This window comes from Vipera ursinii (genome assembly GCF_947247035.1).
Source record: "Vipera ursinii genome assembly, chromosome: 2".
Classification (NCBI taxonomy): Eukaryota; Metazoa; Chordata; class Lepidosauria; order Squamata; family Viperidae; genus Vipera; species Vipera ursinii.
In genome coordinates, this window is record NC_139513.1 from 54,179,447 (window position 1) to 54,203,489 (window position 24,043).

At 41.4% G+C, this 24,043-nt stretch overlaps 1 protein-coding gene across 3 annotated transcripts in view; it reads left to right on the plus strand.

Moving 5' to 3' along the window:
• Nucleotides 1-29: 29 nt before the first annotated feature.
• ABTB1 (ankyrin repeat and BTB domain containing 1) overlaps nt 30-24,043 on the plus strand; it is a 32,707-nt gene continuing 8,693 nt past the window's right edge. For 2 of the 3 annotated variants that reach the window (XM_083351534.1, XM_083351535.1), the window contains exons 1-10: nt 30-239; nt 3,474-3,536; nt 6,943-6,998; nt 8,079-8,223; nt 8,864-9,023; nt 10,070-10,115; nt 10,646-10,762; nt 11,297-11,412; nt 21,050-21,148; nt 21,685-21,852. In XM_083351534.1, coding sequence (XP_083207660.1) covers nt 184-239; nt 3,474-3,536; nt 6,943-6,998; nt 8,079-8,223; nt 8,864-9,023; nt 10,070-10,115; nt 10,646-10,762; nt 11,297-11,412; nt 21,050-21,148; nt 21,685-21,852 — 1,026 coding nt within the window. In that variant the 5' untranslated portion in view covers nt 30-183. The remainder of the gene's footprint in view (nt 240-3,473; nt 3,537-6,942; nt 6,999-8,078; nt 8,224-8,863; nt 9,024-10,069; nt 10,116-10,645; nt 10,763-11,296; nt 11,413-21,049; nt 21,149-21,684; nt 21,853-24,043) is intronic. The other variant, XM_083351536.1, reaches the window with a different exon arrangement.

Here is a 24,043-nt window from a genome sequence, read left to right on the forward strand (position 1 = left end):
GCGGCCCCGGGGTGGAGAGCGAGGGCCGGCCTTGGTAGGCTCGGCCCCTGCCGTCGTGTTGACATCCGTCCCGCTCGGGGTTCCCCGAGGCGGCCTCGCGGCCCCCCCCCCCGCACCTCCCCCCAGCCCCAACCCACCTTCGCTCCCTCCAGGCCGGGTCAATGCGGCGCTTTTCGCCGGGCCATGGACACCAGCGACCTCTTCACCAGCTGCAAGAAGGGCGACGTTTGTCGCGTGCGGTGAGGCCTGGGCCGAGGCTTCAGGGGGGGCTCCGGGCGGGCCGAGGGTGGAGAAGGTGCGGCTGGCCCGTTTGGGGCATGACTGACCCCATCCCACCCCACCCCGCGGTGGGCCGGGTGTTGGTAGTACCGGGAGGTATATATGAACTCCTGGCGCTCGGGGGTTGGCCGCCCTTTGTATTTTTGTCGAGAGTCGTGGCGTGTTTTGCTTACGAGCGAGAACTTTTCAAAGTGGGTTCTTGCGTTTTCAGACTCTTCCAACGTGTGAATGCGGAGCAGGCTGCGCCAAGCGCTTAACTGAAAGTGCTTCTGGTTATTAGTTACTTATTTGCCATCGTTTGAAAGCTAACAGAAAATGCAGCCACTTGGCACGCAAGGGGAAAGTTGACTCTGTTGACGGAAATGTACGGTGAACACTCTGGTTTAGTATTCGAGGTTGGGAAGTAGCATTTGGGAGGAAATAAGCTGTATAGGCAACCACATCTGGCTTTTTTGTAGCATTTAGATTACAGGGGTCTTCAAACTTGGCCCTTTTATGACTTGTGGACTTCAATTCCCAGAATTCCTCAGCCAGCTTGTCTGGCTGAGGAATTCTGGGAGTTGAAGTCCACAAGTCATAAAAGGGCCAAGTTTGAAGACCCCTGATTTAGAATAACAGTAGTAAGATGATCAAAAGGAGCATTAACACCTTTTCTCATGGTGACTAACGTTTCTTATCACACTACATATATTAAAATGTTAAATGAAGAATGCCTGGTTCACGCTTAGCTTGCTTTGTTAGAAATCACTTATACTGTAAATAATCCTCATTAGCTTTCATCACTCCCATTTCCATTTTCTCTCCTCCAAAAGCAGCAAAGTGTGTATGCATACCCCACACATTTGATCATTTCAAGTATGTGTGAGAATCTTGTGTTAGATAGTAAGATAAATGTGCACAGTATATTAAATATTTGGGACCCAAAAATGATAGAAGGAATGCTGTGTTAATTTTGTTATGATGACCATACTTTTGACCTGCCCTCATTTACTTCTCTCCCAAAGCAACCACTATTATTAAGTCTCTTACTCAAGTTGTTTCATGTTAGTAGTGGGAAATCCATCCTCCTTGATTAGGTTCACTTCCTGGTGACTTGATGGATATGTCAGTGCAGCGAATGTTTATTTTGTTTCTTGGCCTAGCCTTGGAATTACTGGTGCTTTACCGTCCAAATATTAAGTAGAATGAACCTGCCTTATGGTTTCATTTTGTTCTGTTTTAACCATCAGTCAAGTGATTCTAAATGCTGCCATTTAGCTGAGCCCCTGGTTCTTATATTCTTTCTGAAAAAAAAGTTTTTCTGCTTATCAGTTCTACTTCATCCCTAAAACAGCTGACAACTTCAGATATCCTAACACAGCTAGTTTAAAAAGTAGAGAGATACAGTACATGTGAGATGAGCTTTGAAGCAATTTATAAACATTCAGTCTCATACTAAAATTACATGGTATTTAAAGACAATTTGAATCTACTGCTTTTCTATTAAATGAGTTTAGTGTGCGGCTTGTAACAAGGAAGAATGTAGCACTGTTACTGTATAAGAGGACATAATCAAAACACAAGCTAATAATTGTTAGCAATTTATAAAGAGGGAATGTATAAGTCAGCACTATAGGAATAATTATCAACTGATTTAGTCATCTAATGCTAAAAATTATCTCATACTAAGCAACGTCGGTTACCAAAATAATGATTATAACAGATTTAATCAGATTTAAATACTGGAAGTACACAATATAATCACAAACATAGACAGTTAATTTTAATGTTCTTATAACAAGAACATTTTTTTAAAAAAAATCTATGATGTAAAAGCCATACCAACCAAAATGTACAACAGCAGTAGTAATACCAGTAGATGAAAAGAATAATCCAATGTAGTACATTAAATGCTGCCATTTTAGGGTTTTCTTAATTGTTTTCTCTATATCTCTGAAGTTTAAGCTAAAACAATTAAAGTCCTAATTCAACAGTCTGTTTATAATAGTCTTTCCCCCCTTTTAAAATGATATTTCAAGAAACAAAGGATGCTTTATTTTTTTTTATTATTTAGTTTTAATCTCTACTTTTATTACTTTATAAATAACTCAAGGTGGTGAACATACCTAATAGTTTTTCCTCGTCCTATTTTCCCCACAACAATAACCCTGTAAGTAGGCTGGGCTGAGAGAATGACTGACCAAAAGTCACCTTGCTGGCTTTCATGCCTAAGGCAGGATTAGAATCCACATCCTCCTGGTTTTTATTCAGTCAGTGCAAATCTAAGCAGCATGGAGCAAAACAATATAACAATACTATTAATGTGTATTTATGCACATTAATATAATATAAACACATATAGTATTCATATCAGAAGAATGCTATTTTAAAAAATGATGAATAGTATTATATCCTTACTGTACTACCATTCACCTCCGGCATATGCATTCCTTATTTCCCAGTCCAAATATTCTCTGATAGAGCTGATTCCAGGTATGAAGGACCAATGCTATATTTGGTAATAGGAAATTCCTTAATAGGAGAGTCTCTGCGGAGAATGCTTGTCTCTAGTCCCTTCTACCTTAATTCCTGATGAATGGGAACTCTGAACATGTGGTTCCTGCAGGCGGATTCCATGTGGAGTAAGCCCTCTTGATAATGAGACTCCAAGCCAGAGGTGTCAAACTCGCCACATCACATGACATGTTGCGACGTATCACAACTTTTTTTGCATTGCTGGAGCTGGGGTGGGCACGGCCTCCGCATGATACAACCAGCCCACGAGCCAACAGTTTGACACCCCTGCTCCCAGCCATGAAGGATTTAAAAAGTAATAACATTGAATTGCACCTGAAAACAAAGTGGAAACTGCACTTTGTTGCATGCTTCTATTTCCTCGTACTATATAAAGGGACACTGTGCTCATATCAATAATACCTTAAAGAACTTCTGTTATTTGTTTCACACACACACACACACACACACACACACACACACACACATTCTAGAAGGTTGGATTTGATCTACAGTAGGTAGACAAATGGCATAAGTGTAATATGAAAAAAATATTTTTTGGCAGAATCTCACTTATTTTGGTTGAGTCTTTAAGGGGGTACCGTTGCTGGGACATTTTTTAATAAAAATAAAACTCAAGCCATGAATAAAGTGGGTTGGAATAGATTCTTAGTTATTAAAATTGTCTGTTTGTCTTTCAGATACCTTCTTGAACAGAGAGATGTTGAAATCAATGTCCGAGACAAATGGGACAGTACCCCTTTGTGAGTGCTTTGGCCTTGAGACACCCATACTGTTTGGTATCCCTTACACAGGGATTTAAGAAAAACTAAGGTCTTTCAGTTTTTGCAGCATTTTTCTATCCTTTCTGGGTTGTTTTTTTTTTTAAAGAAAATGCTTTTTGTTATAAGTATTTTAAGTAATCTCTCCCAGGTTATATGTGTGAAAAATACTAAAATGTGTAGCCCCTCTGTTAACCTGGAAACTTTACTTCCTTTGTAAAAAATATTCTGGGTAACAGTAGCGATTTTATCATTGCTTGAGTGTGGCCATTTGAATAAGTTACTAGAAAAATCCTGCTAATTTGAATTAGCCAGTAGAATGGAAACATTAATTCTCATAATTTGTTTTCAACTTACGTTCAGAGCTATATTATTATTGAAACAAAATGACTAACATTTAGCAGGATAGCCTAAGGATCTCTAGAATTATACAAAATGATCTGTCACACCATAAAGATTTCCAATTATTCATTTGTAATGCAATTTAATATGTACTTGTGACTTTGCATTGTCTTCATTGTCTACAGAACTCATTTTTCGTAGCATGCTGCCTCAAATTTGTACGTTTGGAGTTTGCAGAAAACTTCCTTTAACCAGTCATTGCTCAGTCTTAAGTTAGCCATTTGCCAACTAAGAGGGTGCTGATCAACAAGTGCTCCTTTCTCTATCAAGTTGACCAATTGTTTTCTGTGGTTCTTAAATATCCCTTAACCTTTTCTTCACAAAAAGCAAAGCATATACGCTGTTAGCATGTATCTTTTGATTCCAAAAAGAAAAGCTGTGCATCACCACTTTGTGAAGTGGTGTATCTTAGCAAACATTAGGACAGCATTTGGGAGCTTTTATGCTATAGCATAGTCCATGACAGCATGTTAATGAGCTGAACCAAATGAAATGCCAGCTAGATGGTACAAGGGATAAAGTGTTGCAGGCAGTTTCTGCAGTGAGAAAACAAAACACCCATTAGCATAGCATTAGCTCATTGGAATGTGAGTTTGGCTGATTTTGAAAATTGGGGGGGAAATGAGAACATTTTTTCAGAGGGTGATGAGGAAACAGCTTATGTAAATTTATTTTGTATTAGTAGTAGTTGAAAGACAACATTGTGGGATTGGTGAGGATATCTGCTGTCTATGAGGTAGGCAAAAATAACTATAACTTTATCTTTCAGAATATTATGCATTACATCAGTCCTGAAACAATTGTTTTGGTTATCGGTCTGAATCTAGGGAAAAAAAACTGAAGTGGTGTTTTTGCCTTAAAAGCCTAAGCAACTTCTGGACAGCTTAATATTGCTTACACCTTGTTTTATCTTGATTCCTCAAGATGAGACTGGGGAAAGGACTCTTATTGTGGACTGAATTCTTCAGGCAAACGTTTGCTGGCAGTAACCTCTTTCTAGAGCCAAGACATTTAAGTAGACATAGTTATATTTAAATCTAAGGCCAAGTGCTTTTTATCATAAGAAATTGCTGCTTAAAATGTTCATTATTTATGTGATCTGTTCCGGAAATCTTGCATAAAAGGAACAGAATATTTATACTTCTTAAAAATGTTAAATGTGTCACTTTTTTGGTTTGTTTGTTGGAGATGAGTTCTTCCCAACTAAGGGAATATCAGGTAATATATTTCTCCCATTATGTGGCTATCATGCTATATTTATTTATTTTATTTAGATTTATATACCGCCCTTTCCCGAAGGACTCAGGGCGGTTTACAGGGTATTTAAAAAACAGTCAATACAAACGTTAAAACAAATTAAAAGAGATTAAATAGAACCTTTTTATGAGAATTTTTCTCATAATGGCTTACTAAATAAACTAGATAAGGCTGGTCCTAAAATATGCAAAGCTAATAACAAATAGTCAGATTATGATTTAATATGATGTGTGAACTCAGTGATACAATTAGTAAGAGTGCTTAAGAACCAAGATTTTTTTTTATTTGCTACAGTTGCAGAATTCTAATCTTGTGTTTTATTGGAGGTATCATCCTATACTGTAGTGGAACTGAATAATTAACTTTTTTATTTTAAAATATGGTGCCAAAGTAAACAGCTTTATGAAAATAAGCTTGACTTTGAAAGCTTGGTTATACTGCAATAATTTGTGGCAAATGCAGCAACACTTTTGGATATTTGAATGCTTACAACTATAATTGAGCTTGGAATTAGGGTCATAAGTCATTGGAGTTGTAAGTTGAGGCACCCATGTAACAAGAAGGAATTTTCCAGCTTTTTTCACCGTGGTCATTAAGGGAATGTCATGGTTTTAAGAAAACCCATTCCTTCAAGTGGGTTTTTGTTTTGCCAGAAAACGAGCAAAAATATCACAAATCAAATGACTGTGGAACTCCCAATTGGTCATAAAGCTGACATGCCCAACATGCAGTCAGGTGATTGCAGGAGGCATTGCACCACCCTTTACGATTGCTGAGGTGCATTATGGGCTGCAAAGTGCCCATTGTGTGGATGTTGTAACCTCGACTGGTCACAAAACGCCCAGTAGTTAAGAGAAGATATCTGATAATATCTTAACGTGGTAGGGGAGACCTGGCTTGACAGTAGTACATTTAAAAGGGATTTGGGTGTCCTTACTGACCGCAAGTTACAGGTTAGCCAGCAGTATGATGCAGCTGCTTAAAAGGCAATTGCTATCTTGGGTGCATTAATAAGAATATAAAGTCTAAATCACAGGAAATGATTGTTCTACTTTACTTTGCCCTGGTCAGACCTCACTTGGAGTACTGTATCTGGTCCTTAAAAAGGACAAGGAGAACAGGTTCAAAGGAAGGTTACCAGGATAGTGAAGGGCCAGAAAAGCAAGCCTACAAAGAATGTGTAAAGGAGATTGAGGAAGATATACCAGAACATCTTCAAGTGTCTGAAGAATGGTCACACACAAGTAGGGCATAGAATTATCTTTTATTGCCCCTCACAGGTGATGGTGTTAAAACCACAAGGGAGCTGTTTCAGGATAGATGTTGGGAGGAAATTTTTGATTGTATGAACTGTCAGCCAATGGAACAGGCTGCCACATAGCATGAGTTCTCCTTCCCCGGAGATCTTAAAACGGAGGCTGATTACTAGATGCTCATCTTTCAGACTTGCTCAAGATTAAATTATATTTAAGATATCTGAACTCTAGGATTATTCACGTTCACTACTTTCCCCTGTATATGACATACAGTTACTTTAGTCTGCTTTGGCTTTTTCATATTAAAAAACAGAGCAATAACTCTGAAGAGACTAATCTTTCATGTAATTCTAGGGTTTCCATTCATTTGCAGAATTGGTGCTATGGACCAGCTTTTGGGACTCATGATGGATTGTTCTGTAAATATTTTATTTTTATTAGTTTATTTCTGATCTCACTGTTATCTTTTATAGATATTATGCTTGTCTCTGTGGACATGAAGAACTTGTGCAGTACCTTCTAGCCAATGGTAATAAGGCTGACATATTCTTCTAGAAATAAATATATGTTGTCACTTTATGCCCTCTAGAATTGGAAGTGTAAAGTTGGCTAATAATCTTGCTGTGATGAAAACTGTAGTTCCTTTCAACTTGTTTTAAACATCAAAGAAATGTGGTCTTTTCCCCTTGGATCTAACTGATCCACATTTTACACTAGAAATTACAGCTGTTGTAATCTATGAAGTGCATAGTAGAAGAAACCTGAAAATCAGGAATAGCTCTTTTGGCATAGAGATCCATCTAAACCAAGCTGTAGCTCACCCATATTTTCTTGAGAATTAATACCGTTTCATAATACCGTAATTTGATTGCAAGGAAAAATATATTAAAAAGAAATGCAGTTAACTTTATACAATTCTTGTTACTTGAAAGTTTACCTGAGAAAATAAAGGTCAGACATTAAAACCAAATAACTTCTATAGAGCCTTTAGAGATTGTGGTTTAAATCTTAAGGCAGATTCATCTCTTAATACGTGAACATATTCCTGAGGTGATTTGCTGCTTTTCTGAAATTAGGGATTACAGGTATATTTTTAAATTTAAAAAAATTAACAGAAGCTGTATGTAAGCCAGTCACCTAGAAACAAAACTTAATAGCTCAGAGTGCTAATATACAATACTCAATTCACTGAAATGACAAAATCAAATTATTTTCATTGTTTTTCTACAACTCTTGTACTTTGTATGTAAATTGATTTTCTCTATTATTTCAGCCAATTAGGGTGGCTCAGTGTAATAGTCTAATATTCTGAGGACCTAAATTTCTCCACTACAGGAATTCAGTTTTTATTTTATTAGCATTTTTATAAGTTTGATCTAATTCATGGACAATAAAAATCTATTTTCTCTAAAATATCACTTCATAGTCTTAAATGAGCTCTTAAGTGGATGAAATTTAATTTCGTAAGCTTTTCTTTGGACCTAAAAATAACAGTTATGTCTAAAGGCGCTATAGAAATTATTTGGTTACCCTCTCAAAAATAGTACTGATAAAAATGTGTTATGTAATCTGGTACATTTTTACATTGTGTAAATTATCTTCCTTACAGGTGCAAAATGTGAAGCAAACACCTTTGATGGTGAACGTTGCTTATATGGAGCTCTAAATGATACTATTCGGCGGGTATTGAAGGAATATAAGCAGATCACCGCAAAGTGCATGAAGAGGGACTACTATGATGCCTTTCTTCAACGGTAAAGAGATGTATTCTGATGTTGGCAAAAGAGTCATCTTCAGAGGGGGCTGTATCATTGTCTTCTATTTCTTATCATGCCTTCCATAGCAATCAAAGTGACAATTTTAAGTTATTGCACTAGGTTATATAGAAGTATGCAGGGTTCCTCTCCCTAGCTGTCTTTTGATCCTTAAAGAAGCCACACCTTTGCCTGGATTTGCCCAGTATCTGCATAGACTCAGTAAAATATATCTTTGAGCTGAAGAGTTGGTTTGTGCAGTTACTGTGGAAGTCCATGGAAAGGCATGGCTTCCTTAAAGATTTTTGGAAAGGATTAGTGCAGGATTTGATTGCCAGGAATTTAAGTGGAGTGTGTAAAAAAGCTACAGTGGTGGTTAAAACTGTTCTTTCTTCATACAGTTGTAACTGGTGAGTTATATCTGAAGAATTTATCGTCCAGAATAAAAACTGTAACGGTACAATAAGAAAAATAGGATTTATCAAATTCAGTATTAATAATGCTTTTTTAAATATTTTCTTTGGAGGGGAGGAGGGAAAGGTGGTGATGTATGCTCTCATTGCAAATAAATGTCAAGTTGAGTTATTCCATGCTGTTCTTGTTTAATCATGAAACTACTTTTCTCTCCCAATCTCTGCAGGCTTCTAGAACAGGGTTACCACAGTGACATTGTTTTTATTGTTCATGGGAAGTCTTTCTGTGCCCATCGCTGTGTACTTGGAGCTCGAAGTCCATATTTTGCAGAAATGTTTGAGACTAAGTGGAAGGGGAAGAATGTCATAGCACTGAAACATCCATTGGTAAGAAACCCACTCTTAGTTTTTCCCTGAATATTTTTTATATTTGAGACTTTCTTACTTGTCAAAAACAGATGCCAACAAGTTTTATTGAAAAGTGATGGAATTATGGGTTAACATTAAGATCATGCTAACCGAAGTAGCACACAAATATTACACATTTCCACTTTCAGAAACATTAATCTGCAGTGCAGATTAACATTCAGCAAATGTTATCTGGGAGCTTAATGTGTCCTCCTTAAGATGGCAAAAGTGTCAGCAATAAGGAGTCTGCTTCTGCCACCGTGTTGGATATTCCTAAATCTGACCCAACTGATTACATAGTCTGTAAATAGATGACTTATTTCCGTTAAAATTTAACTGCTGAAGGGAATTTCCCTTGTTATTTTTTGCCACTCAACTCCCAGTGACTCTGGTCAGATATATAAAGTAAAAAAGAACAAGTCTAAAAAAGAAACAATATTCATAAAACAGTGGGCACCCAGTAAGCCATCCATAAACATTCCCCTCAAGGGGAGCTATCCATTCATTTTAACCCAAGGCTGGGAGAAATTTAAAAAATGCTTGAATATGGACAAAGTGGGAGCCAAGTGGATTTCTGGAGTGGTGGGGAAGGGGGCTGTTTTAACAGGCAGATCCAGCAAAGAGAGATCCTGCTTCTTAGGTTCCCTATAGATGACCTTGCCCAATTAATGGAATCTGAAGCAAGCCAACTATCAGAGCACTCAGGGTGAGTGGACCCCAGAGGACTCGTATGGTCCCTCAAATTGCTAGGCTCTATATGCCATGTGGAGCTTTGTGGATGATAACCATCAACATATTGAATTACAGCCAGAAGCCAACTAGTAAACACTGTATCCCATGTAGCAGAGGTGTTACAGGACATGAGACTTGCCAATTTTACAAATGAGGCTGCATTTTGCACTAGCTGTAGCTGCCCAATTCAGCCAAAAGAATTTTCTAGGCCTTGTTTACTTTCTAGTTTAGGTCTCATTTATGTTATTATTTCTTTCAAATGTTTATATCTAACTCATTTGTTTCATATACAGATAAATCCAGCAGCCTTTAGCTCTCTTCTGCAATACCTCTATACAGGTAAGTCTAATGTGATATATTAAAACTATGGATTTTATTTCTTATTTGTAATAGGTTCTACGTAAATTTGCTGTCGACATTTTCTTTGAAAGTTTCAGATTTGTTGGAGTTTCTTGAAAGATATTGGGAGTGAAGAGATCATGGGTGGCAATTTTTTTGCTGTGGATTAGAATTAAATAGTTCCAAATGTAGTAGCATAATTTTTGGTAGTTGTAAAACAATGATTTTCAGTGAGGAAAAAAAAGAACAAGAAATATAAAGAGTTAAAAGCAGTAAAAGAGTAGAATCCTCTTAGGCTTCATGTTAATAAAGTCATTTAGAAGATAACTTCTAAGATACCTATATAACCTGTTCTGTTCACAAGAGTATTAATTGGTGTTATTTTAAGCCACAGGGTGGCGCTGGAGTTTAAGTTTATAGCTATGGTTGTAGGGAGGGAGAGAGTGTGAGTTCAGAGGACATTGGTAAACAATAACAGGAATGAATTGAAAGAATGAAGTGATAATTAGCACTTTTCTTTTGTTTACCAGGGTGTTTGGACATAGATGTAGAATATGTAAATGACTGCAAGAGATTGGCCAAACAATGTCAGCTCCAAGATCTCATTGAAGACTTGGAAACCAAATGTAAAAAGGTGTATGAATTTGGTAAGTCTCCCAATCTTAACTGTCCTTCTTTATAGGAAAATGGAAAAGCAGTCATTTCTCTGACATTAATTACCAAAAGGTTAAGTCTTCTAACCTTTTGCTAATTAGGCTTTAAAATAATTTGGTTTAAAGCATTTGGGTCTTCATGGTACCATGCCACTTCTCCATAACGGATAGATGCCGTTATGGAGATAAAATGAAGGGAGAACCCTAGGTATGCTGCTTCAAGTTCTTGGGGGAAAGGTGGGATAGAAACCTCCCACTTCTCTGGGAGTCACTTGATCAAGCTCAGCTCAACCACTTCAAAGTCAGCCCATGTTCATAAAAGCAGTATAGCTATAAGTGACTGCAAGCAACTTTATCCAACAAATGTTTTCTTACTATATGTCCTCCCTTTTCTGGACTTACACTCTGAAATACACATGTAAGTAAATCACAGACTAACACTCCAACCTCTAGCTCGTGTTAGAAGAACAGGTCAATAAAATAATCAGTATTTTAAAGTTTTGGTATTTTTGCTTTTGTTTCTTTTAGTTTCTTCCAAGCCAGGAACCTGTGTAAAAGTGCTTACAATTGAACCATCAGGTAATTCACAGTTGCAGGAAGACCTTGCTCTGCTAGCAGAGTGCGCCTTGCCAGCTGAATTCAGGGTAGGAAATTTTTCATTTCTTGTTTCCATCTCTTTGATGTGTTCCTCCATTTGAATAATCTAATATAATTGCATTTAGCTTAATATTCTGCCAGGTAATTAGTTTGATCACTTATTTATTAGGCCCAGGATCCCCCTGAGTCATTAAGGTGGCCTGGGAGATGATTTACAGTTAGGTCTGTGCTGTATTATTGGCTGGGGAGAGGTTGAGTGCCTTCAGTCTTGTAAGAAATAGCGATGTGCCTTCTCCTCAAGAGACTGTCCTTGGATCCAACAATTCGGAACAATTTGACATCTTGTCTCCAGTTTTCTCTCTTTAAGGAAGGCTATTGAGCAAGTGTTTGACTGCAGTTGCAGAGAACCCCAGAGAAAGCAAATTATCTCAGTTTCAGTAAGGTCTCAGGCTGGGATTTAGCCCAGAGACAACCTTGGTTGTGATGGTTGATTAGCTGGGTTAAAACTTACGGAACTCGCCTTGTGCTCCTGGAATTTTTGTCACTTTTGATACCGTCAGTAATAGTATTTATTTGGGTAGGCTGTGGAGATTGGAAATTGGGAACAGTGTTTACAGCAATTCTCTTCCTTCATGGTTGGTTCCAGTCAATCCGGTGGAGTGCCATAGTTCAATACTCTCTCCCCTTGTATTCAACACTACACGAGACTGAGGTCCTCTGCCACTTCAAGATTTGATATTATCAATATGACGATGATACCCAATATACATTTGGATCCTGAGCTGGCCAAGTGATGATGTCAAGGTCTTATCCCAGTGAATGGAGACCATGTGGATCTGGATGAGGAGAAAAGAGCTCCAACTTGATCCTATCAAATTGAATGGCTGTGGATATTGAGGTCCCCAGGTCCAGGGATTTTCCATCTCTACCCTTGAATGGGGTTGTATATAGGTATGTAATGTGGCCTCTTGGCTTTCAGCTCCTGTCAGAGGTCAGGTGGCAGCTGTGGCCAAGAAGGTGTTTGCGTAGCTTCTTGGATTGGGAGACCTTCAGAGAGTCACTCATGCCCTAGTCACCCCATGGCTCAAACATTGCACCGTTCTGTACGTGGAGCTGCCCTTGAAAAGCACTTTCAAGCTTCAGTTGGCCCAAAAAACATTGGTGCTGGTAGTTTTTAGCATGCCTCGCTGTGCCCCCATGACATGCTTATTTCAAAGCTTAATTGCCATTGTGCTTCCAGTTGCAAATCAATGTGCTGATTACAAACCCACATGGCATAAGGCTAGGTTATTTGAGGAACCACCTATCTTCCATGCTTTCTGTCCACCTACTGAAAGTTGGCAGAGTTGATGCAGCCCAGGTTTTTATGATTATTATTAAACAATGCCATCTGTCAGGATCAGGAACTATGTCTTCTCTGTTATAGTGTCTACCCTCTTGAATAAAGTTCCCTTCAGAAATGTGTGTGGCTTCCACTCTGATTGCTTCCAGAAGGCCTTATAAATCTGGCTGATCTACTAGGCCTTGGGAATAGAACAGATGTGGTCCTCTTGCTAGACGTGTTTCTGTGTGTATTATGTATTTTTTCGCTGGATGCTGATCTTGTTTACTTGTATTGTTCTATTTATTGTTACTTGTTTTGTATTGTGAACCACACAGAGTTGTCTTGGAATCTGGTGGCACCGAAATCAAATCAATAATGGCTTTGTAGTATATTAGATAAAAGCAGCCAGAATTGCTAAATTAGACATTATCTGTTCTCATTTTCTGCTGGCAGTCACACAAAAATCTTACTATCCTTCATGATATAGTATAATACCAATCAGACAAAAAAGAAAAAGAAAAACTTTGCCAGAGTATCCTAGTAAATTATTCATAGGCAGGACTAAAATTCTATCACTTGTGTTTTTATAGTAGTACAATGGAATTTGAGCAATTATTTCATTGCTTCTATCTAAGCCATGTCTTTCATATTTTCCTATATCTGCCAATTACATTTTAGGAAATAAAATATGAAAATGCACTAACATGTAACTCTTACAATCAAGATTCTTGGCTGAAAAATTATCTCATATAATTAGGTTTAGGTTTTATTTAATTTGTATACCGCCCTTCTCCCTAGGGACTCAGGGCGGTTCACAGGGCATATATAATTACGATACAAAAGTTAAAATAAGATTAAACCAATGCCCAAATGAAAACAATAATACAATAATAAAAACAACAATTTTAAAAACCCATATTCCCCCATCAGGCCAGACCAGCTAATTCGAATAAATGGGTCTTCAGGCCGCGACGGAAGGTTCGGAGGTCTGATGTCATCCGGAGCTCCACCGGCAGTTGATTCCAAAGTGCCAGAGCGCCCACAGAGAAGGCCCTCCCCCTGGGGGCCACCAGTCGGCATTCCCTTACCGGAGGCACCCTGAGGAGGCCCTCTCTGGGAACGCACAGGGCGGATGGGAGTTGACGCCGGCAGCAGGTGGTCCCTGAGGTAACCCGGACCCATGCCATGTAAGGACTTAAAGATCATAACCAAAACCTTGAACCTCACCCGGAAGACAACTGGTAACCAATGCAGCTCGCGGAGCAAAGGTGTAACATGGGAGTACCGGGAAACTCCCAAGACAACTCTCGCGGCCGCATTCTGTACCAGTTGGAGCCTCCGAGTGGTCTTCAAGGGAAGCCCCATGTAGAGAGCATTACAGTAGTCAAGGCGAGAGGTCACGAGCGCATGAGTGACCGTGCACAGGGCATCCCGGTCCAGATAGGGCCGCAACTGGTGCACCAGGCGAACCTGGGCGAAAGCCCCCCTAGTCACGGCCACTATATGGTCTTCCAGGGTTAGCCGTGAATCTAGGAGGACTCCCAAGTTGCGAGCCCTATCCACGGGGGGTAAGAGCTCACCCCCCCATAGAAAGAGATGGAACATTTTGAATGTCCCGGGATGCCGGAATGCACAGCCACTCAGTCTTGTCAGGGTTGAGTTGAAGTCTGTTCCTCCCCATCCAGACCCGAACCGCCTCCAGGCAACGGGACATCACAGCGAGGGCATCACTGGGGTGGTTTGGGATCGAAAAGAAAAGTTGGGTATCATCGGCATATTGATGATACCCAACTCCAAAACCACGAATGATCTCACCCAGCGGTTTCATGTAGATGTTGAACAGGAGAGGCGAGAGAACCGACCCCTGAGGAACTCCACAAACGAGAGACCTAGGGGCCGATCTCTGTCCCCCTGCCAACACCGACTGCGAGCGTCCCAGGAGATAGGAGGAGAACCACTGAAGAACTGTGCCTCCCACTCCCAATCCCCTGAGACGCCGCAGCAAGATACCATGGTCGATGGTATCGAAAGCCGCCGAGAGGTCTAATAGGACAAGGACAGAGGAATATCCCCTGTCCCGCGCCCTCCAGAGATCATTCACCAGAGCGACCAATGCCGTCTCCGTGCTGTACCCGGGCCTGAAACCCGATTGGTAGGGGTCCAGAAAATCCGCTTCATCCAGGACCAGAGGGAGCTGATGCGCCACCACACTCTCAACAACCTTCGCAAGAAAGCGAAGGTTGGAGACTGGACGAAAGTTGTTCAATACAGCTGGGTCCAAGGCAGGCTTCTTGAGGAGAGGTCTCACCACCGCCTCCTTCAAGACGGTGGGGAAATAACCCTCACTCAAGGAAGCAGATATAACCGCCTGGAGCCAGCCTCGTGTCCTCTCCCTGGCTGCATAAACCAGCCAGGAAGGGCACGGGTCCAACAAACATGTGGAGGAGCTCAGCCTCCCCATAATCCTGTCCACTTCATCATGGGTCACAGAATCAAACTCTTCCCAGGTAACATTGACAAGACCGCCCGTGTCCTGATCGCCTGACTCTGCCCAGTTGGAGTCCAAACCGGTCCGAATCCGAGCGATTTTATCCGACAGATGTTGACTAAATTCCTCGGCACGACCCTGCAAGGGATCCTCCCTCACCTCCTGATTAAGAAGTGAGCGAGTCACCCTAAACAGGGCGGCCGGGCGATTATCTGCGGACGCGATGAGGGTGGAGAAGTAATCACACCTCGCCACCCTCATCGCTGCGAGATAAGACCTAATATAGGTTCTTAACCGCAACCGGTCGGGTTCGGATCGGCTAGACCTCCAACGGCTCTCTAGGCCCCGTTTCCGACGCTTCATCTCCCGGAGCTCCGTGGAAAACCATGGAGCTCGCTGGGATCTGCGCCGGGTCAGGGGCCGCAAGGGTACAACCCGGTCAAGTGCCTCAGTGGCTGCCCTTTCCCAGGCTTCCACTAAGGCATCCGCCGAGCTGTGAGCAATGGAGGCAGGTGGGGACCCCAGCGCCGCTTGGAATCTATCAGGATCCATTAGGCGTCTGGGGCGGTACCATCTAATTGGCTCCGTACCCCCACGGCGGGGGGTGGCAAAGCGGAAGACCAGCCGCAGGAGATGATGATCGGTCCATGACAGGGGCATAATAAATGGAGAGCCCCCACCAAGATCATCCAACCACCGTCTAGATAAAAAATCAGGTCAAGGGTGTGGCCTCCCTCATGAGTTGGTTCAGAAATTACTTGCGTCAGGTCCATGGCCGTCATGGAAGCCATGAACTCCCGAGCTAGCTCAGATGAACCTCCCAGGGATGGTAGATTGAAGTCTCCCAAAACTATAAGTTTGGGAAACTCAACCACCAACCCCGAGAGGATATCAAGCAGCTCGGGCAGGGCTGCCGCTGCGCGACTAGGCGAAATGTACACCAGCAGCAAGCCCAACTGCGCCCCAGAACCAAATCTCACAAAGAGAGACTCACACCCGACTATCTGAGAAACGGTGGTCTCCCGCGGACATAAGGTCTCCCTAATAGTGACCGCCACTCCCCCACCCCTACCATGAGCTCGTGGCCGGTGTAGCACCCGGATGTCTGGTGGGCAAAGGTCAACCAAAGGGACCCCACCCTCTGGGCCCAACCAAGTCTCCGTGATGCAAGCCAGGTCCGCATGCTCACCCTCAACTAAATCCCTGACGAGGGGAGCTTTGTTAACCACGGACCTGGCATTCAGGTACACCAGCCGGAGCTCAGGAGGCTGCACATCCTTGCTCCCAGGACCTCGGGGAAGAAGCAGAGGGTCGGAGCGCCTCACCGCTTGCAAGTAGCGGAGACGGCCCTCCCGGTAGCGATACGGCCCCCTGTCTATCCGCCTGCTGCCATTCCCCGTCGTGGGAATTGGTAGTCCCACGACCCGCTCATGAGCCCCAGAGTCAACGACACCCCGTTCTCCCCCCGCGCGGTTAGACCCAAGTCTGGCCTGAACTATGGTTGATTGGCCACCCCCCATAGCCACACAACCCCCCTCTCCCACCCCTCTCCCCAACCCCCTAAAAAATTTTGATAAAAAAATAATCAGGGGCCTCTTAGTAAGTTTGTGTTGACGGCCCCTGCCCCTACCCAGCCATCTCTCAGGGTCCCAACACTCGGGCCCTTCATCGAGGTTAGGAGGATTTAAAAAGGCGGGTCGCACCCAGGAGAGGGGGGCACCCCTGAGGGCGAGCAAGTCCGTGCTAGTGTATTGTAGTATGTTGGTCCAGCAAGTCCAGGATAGGCAGTCCCAAGGATGATCATGTCCATAGGAGGGTCGAAGGCCGGAAAAGAAAATATCTGGATCCACACCCAACTGCACTGCCACTCAGTTGGGTGCCCCAGTAAACAGGCCACCCCCACCCTCTCACGGCAGGTTGCAACTCTGTTCCTGGGGGTGGTCAAAGATATACTCTGGGTAGGCCTGCCCCATAGAGCTCCCACCTCTATGGGGCTGCAGATGTAAGAGTCAGCCACTCTCCCACCGTGGCTGGTACCCAGGACCGACCAAATCCAAAGGGGAGAGGGGGAGGTAGGCAAAGAGTTAATAAATGTATATATTGAAGGCAGAAGGGTAGGCAGGTCAAGATAGAAAAGGTGGTCTGAAAGCGTTATCACCGCCGCTAAAACGGTCCAAAAGCGGTGTAAAGACCACCTGTCACCATTGCTCCCTTGAAACGGTCCGAAGACGCCGTTGCCAACACAAGCGGTCCGAGGCAGCACAAAAAATATCATCGCCGTTGGGATAACTCGCAGTCGCCCTCTCCACCGCCAAAACGGCCCGAGGGCGACAACGTCACTAAAAGCAGCCTGATGCGGCCTGGGGCAAGATGGAAACACCACCGCCGGCGAGAGGGGCCAAGAGCCCGGAGAACGCCATAGCCATTGTGTTAAGGATTTCATTATGTTTTTTTCTGTCTTTCATTCCCATAACCCAAAGGCATAAAGACGGTAGGGGAAACCCCTACCATTGTAACGTTTTATTTACAGACATACAGCAATTATATTAGAGATTATAATCCTGTGAGAAATTAAGAACACCCCATGTGAAGTTTTTTTTTTAGTAAGTACATAACAATAACAATATTTATCTTCAATCATTTAGTATAGAAAGATAAAGGTAATGTAATTGAACAAAAAAGAACTGTGAAGAATTGGCTTTGCCATATTTATTCAACAAAAAAATTTAACAGACATTTCATTTCCTCCTGTACAAGAAGAGCACCTTTGACTAATTGACCCTTTGGTGGAAACAACCTCAGACAGATGTTTCTTTTAACTGTCTTATCAGTCTCTAATGCTGATGGGGAGGAATTTTCTCACTTCTCCATGGAGAATGTTTTCAGCCGTGCTTAGCCAATTTGAAATCATTTTACAATATTTTGATGGGATTTATTTATTTATTTATTTATTTATTTTTTAAACTTGTATACCGCCCTATTCCCGTAGGACTCAGGGTGGTTTACAGGGAAAAATTAAAAATACATAACATACAAAGTTAAAATCGATTAAAACTAGGATTAAATTAAGTCCCTGAATTTAAACTAAAACCCCATTAATAAATAATTAAAACCCCTCAGTCTGGGCCAGACAGCTCAAAAAACCAAGTTTTCAAGTCCCTGCGAAATGAGCGAAGGTCGGGGCCAGTCCTAAGCTCCGTGGGAAGTTGGTTCCAAAGGGTCGGCGTGCCCACAGAGAACGCCCTTCCCCTGGGGATAACCCGCCGGCATTCCTTGACCGGCGGTACCCTAAGAAGGCCCTCCCTGTGGGAGCGCACAGGACAATGGGAAGTTGATGCCGGCAGCAGGTGTTCCCTTAGATAATCCGGACCCAAGCCATTTAGGGCTTTATAGGCCATCACCAGCACCTTGAATCTCACCCGGAGGGCAACCGGAAGCCAATGCAGCTCACGGAGAAGAGGTGTTACACAGGAGTATCGGGAGACTCCCATAACAACTCACGCAGCTGCATTCTGCACCAGTTGAAGCCTCCGAGTGGTCCTCAAGGGCAGCTCCATGTAGAGAACGTTGCAGTAGTCTAGCCGGGAGGTCACGAGCGCATGGGTGACTGTGCGTAGGGCATCTCGGTCCAGATAGGGCCGCAACTAGTGCACCAGATGAAGCTGGGCGAAAGCCCCCCTGGTCACAGCTCCTATATGGTCTTCAAAATTGAGCCGTGAATCCAAGAGGACGCCCAAGTTGCGAGCCCTATCGACGGGGGGTAACACCTCACCCCCCCATCATTAGTGGTGGAACAACCTGGTTTATCCGAGATGCCGGTATGCACAGCCCCTCAGTCTTGGCAGGATTTAGATCCAGACTTTGACTTGGCCATTACAGAACGCTCCATTTCTTTATATTTATTTTTTCAGCCATTCCTTGGGAGTTTTACTGGAATGTTTAGGGTCGTTGTCTTGCAGCAAAGTTCTCATTTGTCTGAGCTCTAGTCTTCTGACAGATGGTCTCAGATCATTCTCAGTCATCCTCAGATAGCCATGCAGTGTCCTGCCTAAACAGTTTCTTTAAGAACAGACTGAATTACTTCCATCATGGTGAAATACTGTACTGCTGAAAGCTAAGATGTATCATATATAAAAATGTATGGCACTTTGAGTTCCATAAGCATTAAAGGAACAGGAACATAAATGGGGGAGGGGGGGAGACCCATATTTCTTAGGGTAACCAGAGCCACATAATCTTGATGGGCAGTCTACCTACTCATAACTGTACTTTTGACATGAATTGATAGCCTCATTTCATCTTGCTTTTTTGTAATATCTTGCAAAAGGCTTGATATTGTCAATAGTCCCAGCTCAGATAGTTTTATTTCAGTAGCCATTGTGTTTGGTAGAAATGTTATCGTTTTCCATGTCACCGAAAAAAACTTGTGGGTTCAGTCCAGCCTTAACAAGCGCATGTTTCAATTCATTCAGCTCTCCAGATCCCACTTATTCTAGCCTTAGGAAAATGAACTTTGATATTTGGGGTTTGCCAATACTGGATGCCAGGCTTCAGTATTCACTGTTTTCCTTTGCAATATAGTGGCATGTTAGATAATAGAAAAACCGTGCTTTTCATTTTATAATAGTTGCAATATATAGTTGTGTGAGAGCTCTTGCGCTTCATACTGTTCCAAATATATGTGACTTTCACTCTTATTCCAAAGAGAAATTGCTAAAGTTCCCATTTCCTATGGGAGAATGTGTGGCAGAAAATTGAAGCGTGAGCACACGTCAAATAAAAGGACTCTATGAAGTTGCACACATCCTTTGACTGCATATGGATTATATTGATGAGCATTCAGAACTCAGACATTATGTATTTTTAATTCTATGTTAAATCCGTTTCATATTTTTCTGTACTTTCCCTGCATTTTTGGCTCTGTTAACAAAAGTAAACTAATAAAACGTGGAACTCATAAAGGAACTTTGGACTGTAAATCTAAACAATGGAGCAAAATTTTCTGATTTGCTATAAACAGAAAATTTACCATAAATCATTTTTATACCAAGTCTCCTGTTAGACAACATTTATTGTATTGTATTGTATTTAGCATATGCCAGGTGCTCTCTGCTGGCCTTTGTTATGTATCGTAACTTTTCCGCTAATAGAAACATTTTCTTTTTCATTTATTTCTCCTGTCATTTGATTAGTAGGAATAGAATAGTTATCTTTATTAGACAAAGCGTGTAATAAAGCAAGTAGCTTTGAATTATTGCGTGAATATGAAGGTTGATTGCTGACTACATTAACAGCAATTAATGTATAATGGAAATAAAGTATGCATGAAAGGAAAAGGAACGCCTAAAAAATAGCTCAACACAAAGCAAGACTTCAACAGAGATGTGGCTCTGTAATGTATTTGTAGATGTATGTATGAATAACGCTGGTTTACAGCTCATTTGACTTTCTGAGAGAGTCAATGTAGAGTCTCATAGTCTTACATAGACTGTAGATCTATGATGTAACAAAGAGTATAGGTTTAAAAATTTAAGGACAGCAGTTTTAGGATTATAGCCAAACAGTTCTCCGACCCCACGAGCCAAGGGCATTCTTTAATTTACTGAAATACCCTAAGAAATGGAATGGTTGGGGAGACTTAGAATGTCATTGGGATTAAGGTAAAAAGCAAGTCTGATCAGAGTTTAGGTTTAATCCTATGCCATGGTGATAAAAGTGGTAAAAAGGCAATATTTTTCCAATCATGTGTACATTATACATTTGAATATATAATTGTATATTATGCATATACATAATTGTGCATTTATGCAGTGTACTCCTATTAAATATACGGTCAAATACTAAAGTTGTTTTATTTCTGTTTTGTGTTTAGGTAGGCTTTGGAGAGCTGCCTTTTGATAGCACCGACAGCTTCAGTAGTTATCCTGATCTGTGTTTCCGAGTGTCAAATTACAGTTTCTTGTGTCACAAGGTATAGGATGCATTGATTTGATTTGGGTCGATTCTTCTTGTATTCCTTAATATTAAAAGAACTTGTATAGAACCAATGATACTCATTTATTTATGTCAGGGGTCTTCAAACTTGGCCCTTTTATGACTTGTGGACTTCAACTCCCAGAATTCCTCAGCCAGGCATGCTGCCTGAGGAATTCTGGGAGTTGAAGTCCACAAGTCATAAAAGGGCCAAGTTTGAAGATCCCTGATTTATGTGATATCGTGTAGGAAATGTCCAGAATAGGAATGTGCTAATAAGTAAATTATTAATTATTAAACTTGTATGCCTCCCAACTTTCAACAATGAAGTTACAATAAAATCAATAAAACAAAAAGATAAAAGATGGCAAGCGTGATCAATTTTTGATCTTTAAAATGTTTGGGATGGGTGCCTTGTCACAGACCCTTTTCTGGATCCTGCTGCTTGCTTATTTTAACCAAGAAGATTCCATTATTTGTGTTTGTGTGTGTGTGTACATATGTGTACATGTATGTATTATTCTCTTTTTGAAGGCATTTTTCTGTGGCCGAAGTGACTATTTCAAAGCCCTTCTAGAGGACCACTTCTCGGAGAGTGAGGAACTACAAACCCAACCCAGTATCCCCGTGGTGACTCTCCATGACATTTCAGAGGAGATCTTCATCAGAGTTCTTTATTACATCTATAGTGATGACACAGAGGTGAGACCGGGGTTCTTCTTTTTCAGCATGAGGCGTTTTAGACCAGAGGCCCCCAACCATTGGGGCACTAGGGAACGGTTATGTGGTGAGAGGTTTTTTCGCAGACCGATGGGGGCGTGGTTTTGTGTGCTGCCTGCATCCCACGGATGGGGCTTTGCTTGTTTGTGCAGACCGGTTGCTGGCATGCCGCGGCCCAGTACTGATCACGGACTGGGGATTGGGGACCCCTGTTTTAGACTATTTCTTCTGGCAAGGACCACGGTGTTATTGAGCAAAATAAACATGGCAGAACCGGCATTGTGTGATGTTTGCTGTACTTGTATGAGGATAAATGAAAGTACCCATTGAATATTTATCTTCCTGCAATTTTTGTGATTCTTGGCTGATTAACCTTTCTTTGCTTGAATTTTACTTGAGGTTTTGTTAATAAGCAGTAAAGGCATATTGGAATATAATTAATGTTTTTGTTCTGGTTAAAAGGAAGTTGTTTATTAAATTTGTACTATTTACTGGATTCCTGCCCAGTAAAATAATAATAATAATAAAAATCCCTTCTTACCCTTATAGGTGGCATAGGTCTTCCTCAGTTTCAGGTCCTCGAGCAGAGGCCTGGAAGTTTGAGGTTTCTGTGCAGTCTCTTGGCTGTTCCTAGCACTTCAGTCTTCTGGATAGAGAGCTCTGATGTCGTTCCTGGGATCTGTCGGAGCCTCTGTCCCTGCTTAGGAGAAACAGTCCCAAATGCTCATACCACCACTGGGACCTTTTTTTGCCCTTTACTTTCACGTGTATCTTTTCTTTCCCTATACGTGGATGAGGCTCACTCTGTGTCTCACAACACGCTGACGTACTCATGTGCATATATCAACACACATTCATTCTTTCCCTTTTGTATTCCTGATAGTAACAAGGAATATTTTTGTAAGGTATACAGTTGGCTTATCGGGAAAGATGAAAAGGAAAAAAAAAGTCCCAGAAGCAAAAACTGTAGAGATTGCCAAGAATACCACAGGGATGTATCCATAAAGCAAGCAGGAGTTGAGCTCAATGGAAGTGACTTTACAGTAGCCTGATGGCACACGGAGTGGTCAGTTTGCCAGTAGAGGGCAGTATACAGTTAGCAAACTGGCCAGAGCTAAAAATAGTTTAAGCTGTTTTTATGCTGCATTTTCTTGTCGCATATAGTGCAAAGTCTTGGTTGCAGCTTTAGAATTTAGAAAATTCTCAATGGAACTGAACTCTATAGCATGGATGCTATGTTTTCTGTACCATATGCTGACAATTCAGTTCTGAGGAACTTTCTGAACATGTATTTTTCACAAGTAATGATGGATTTGTTTAATGGGAATTATTCAGAAAGATAGAGGATATGAAACAATAGTCTGGTGTTTGTGATTCATTGTAATCATTTTGATTTGTAATCAAAATGATTATAGACACTAGTCCACTAGATATCTTTTTTCCCCAAGATGGTGAATGTTCAGTGTAAAATGGAAGTGTGATAGCGCACATTCAGTAATTCATTATAATGCAGTCAAATAAGCAGTGGTCTTTGGACAAAATGAACTTTAAGATATGTGCCTTATTTTTCTAAGTAGAAAGAGAAATTAACATTAACAATCTGAGCCATGAAGTTCCATCAGGTAGTAGTAGTATGATAGGTAAAATGCGAGGTAGAGACCTCATTCCCATGCATTGAACGTATATCTCACATTGAGCTAGCCTAATTTCACGGCAGAGGAACTTTGCATGTGTAATTATACGTACTGTATGTACATGTACACAGTACTTCATGTACTGAAAGGCAAGAACAAAGGCAGAGAATACTTACCGCCTTTCTTCTGAAACGGATTTTAGGCATTAGATTGCTCTCTGCAAGAACTGCTTTTTGCCTGTTTTTTGTCTTAGAGACGTAAGCGAAAGATAGTGCAAATCAAATCTTTATAAAGTCATAGACCAACATAATAGCGATAGCGACGATAGCAACTTCTTTCTGGCATAAAAGCTCAGTTACTGGGTCTGTCCTCTCCCTAAAATTATCGCACCAAGAAGATATGTTGGTTACTCCACAGTCTTGAGACATTGTTCTGTAGAGGATAGATGGTTGCAGGAGCTCCTGTCGCTCTGTGGAACGTTGTTTGAGATTGAGCACTTTCTCTTTTTCCCTTGCTGCCCTGCAGGGCAACAGTAAAGA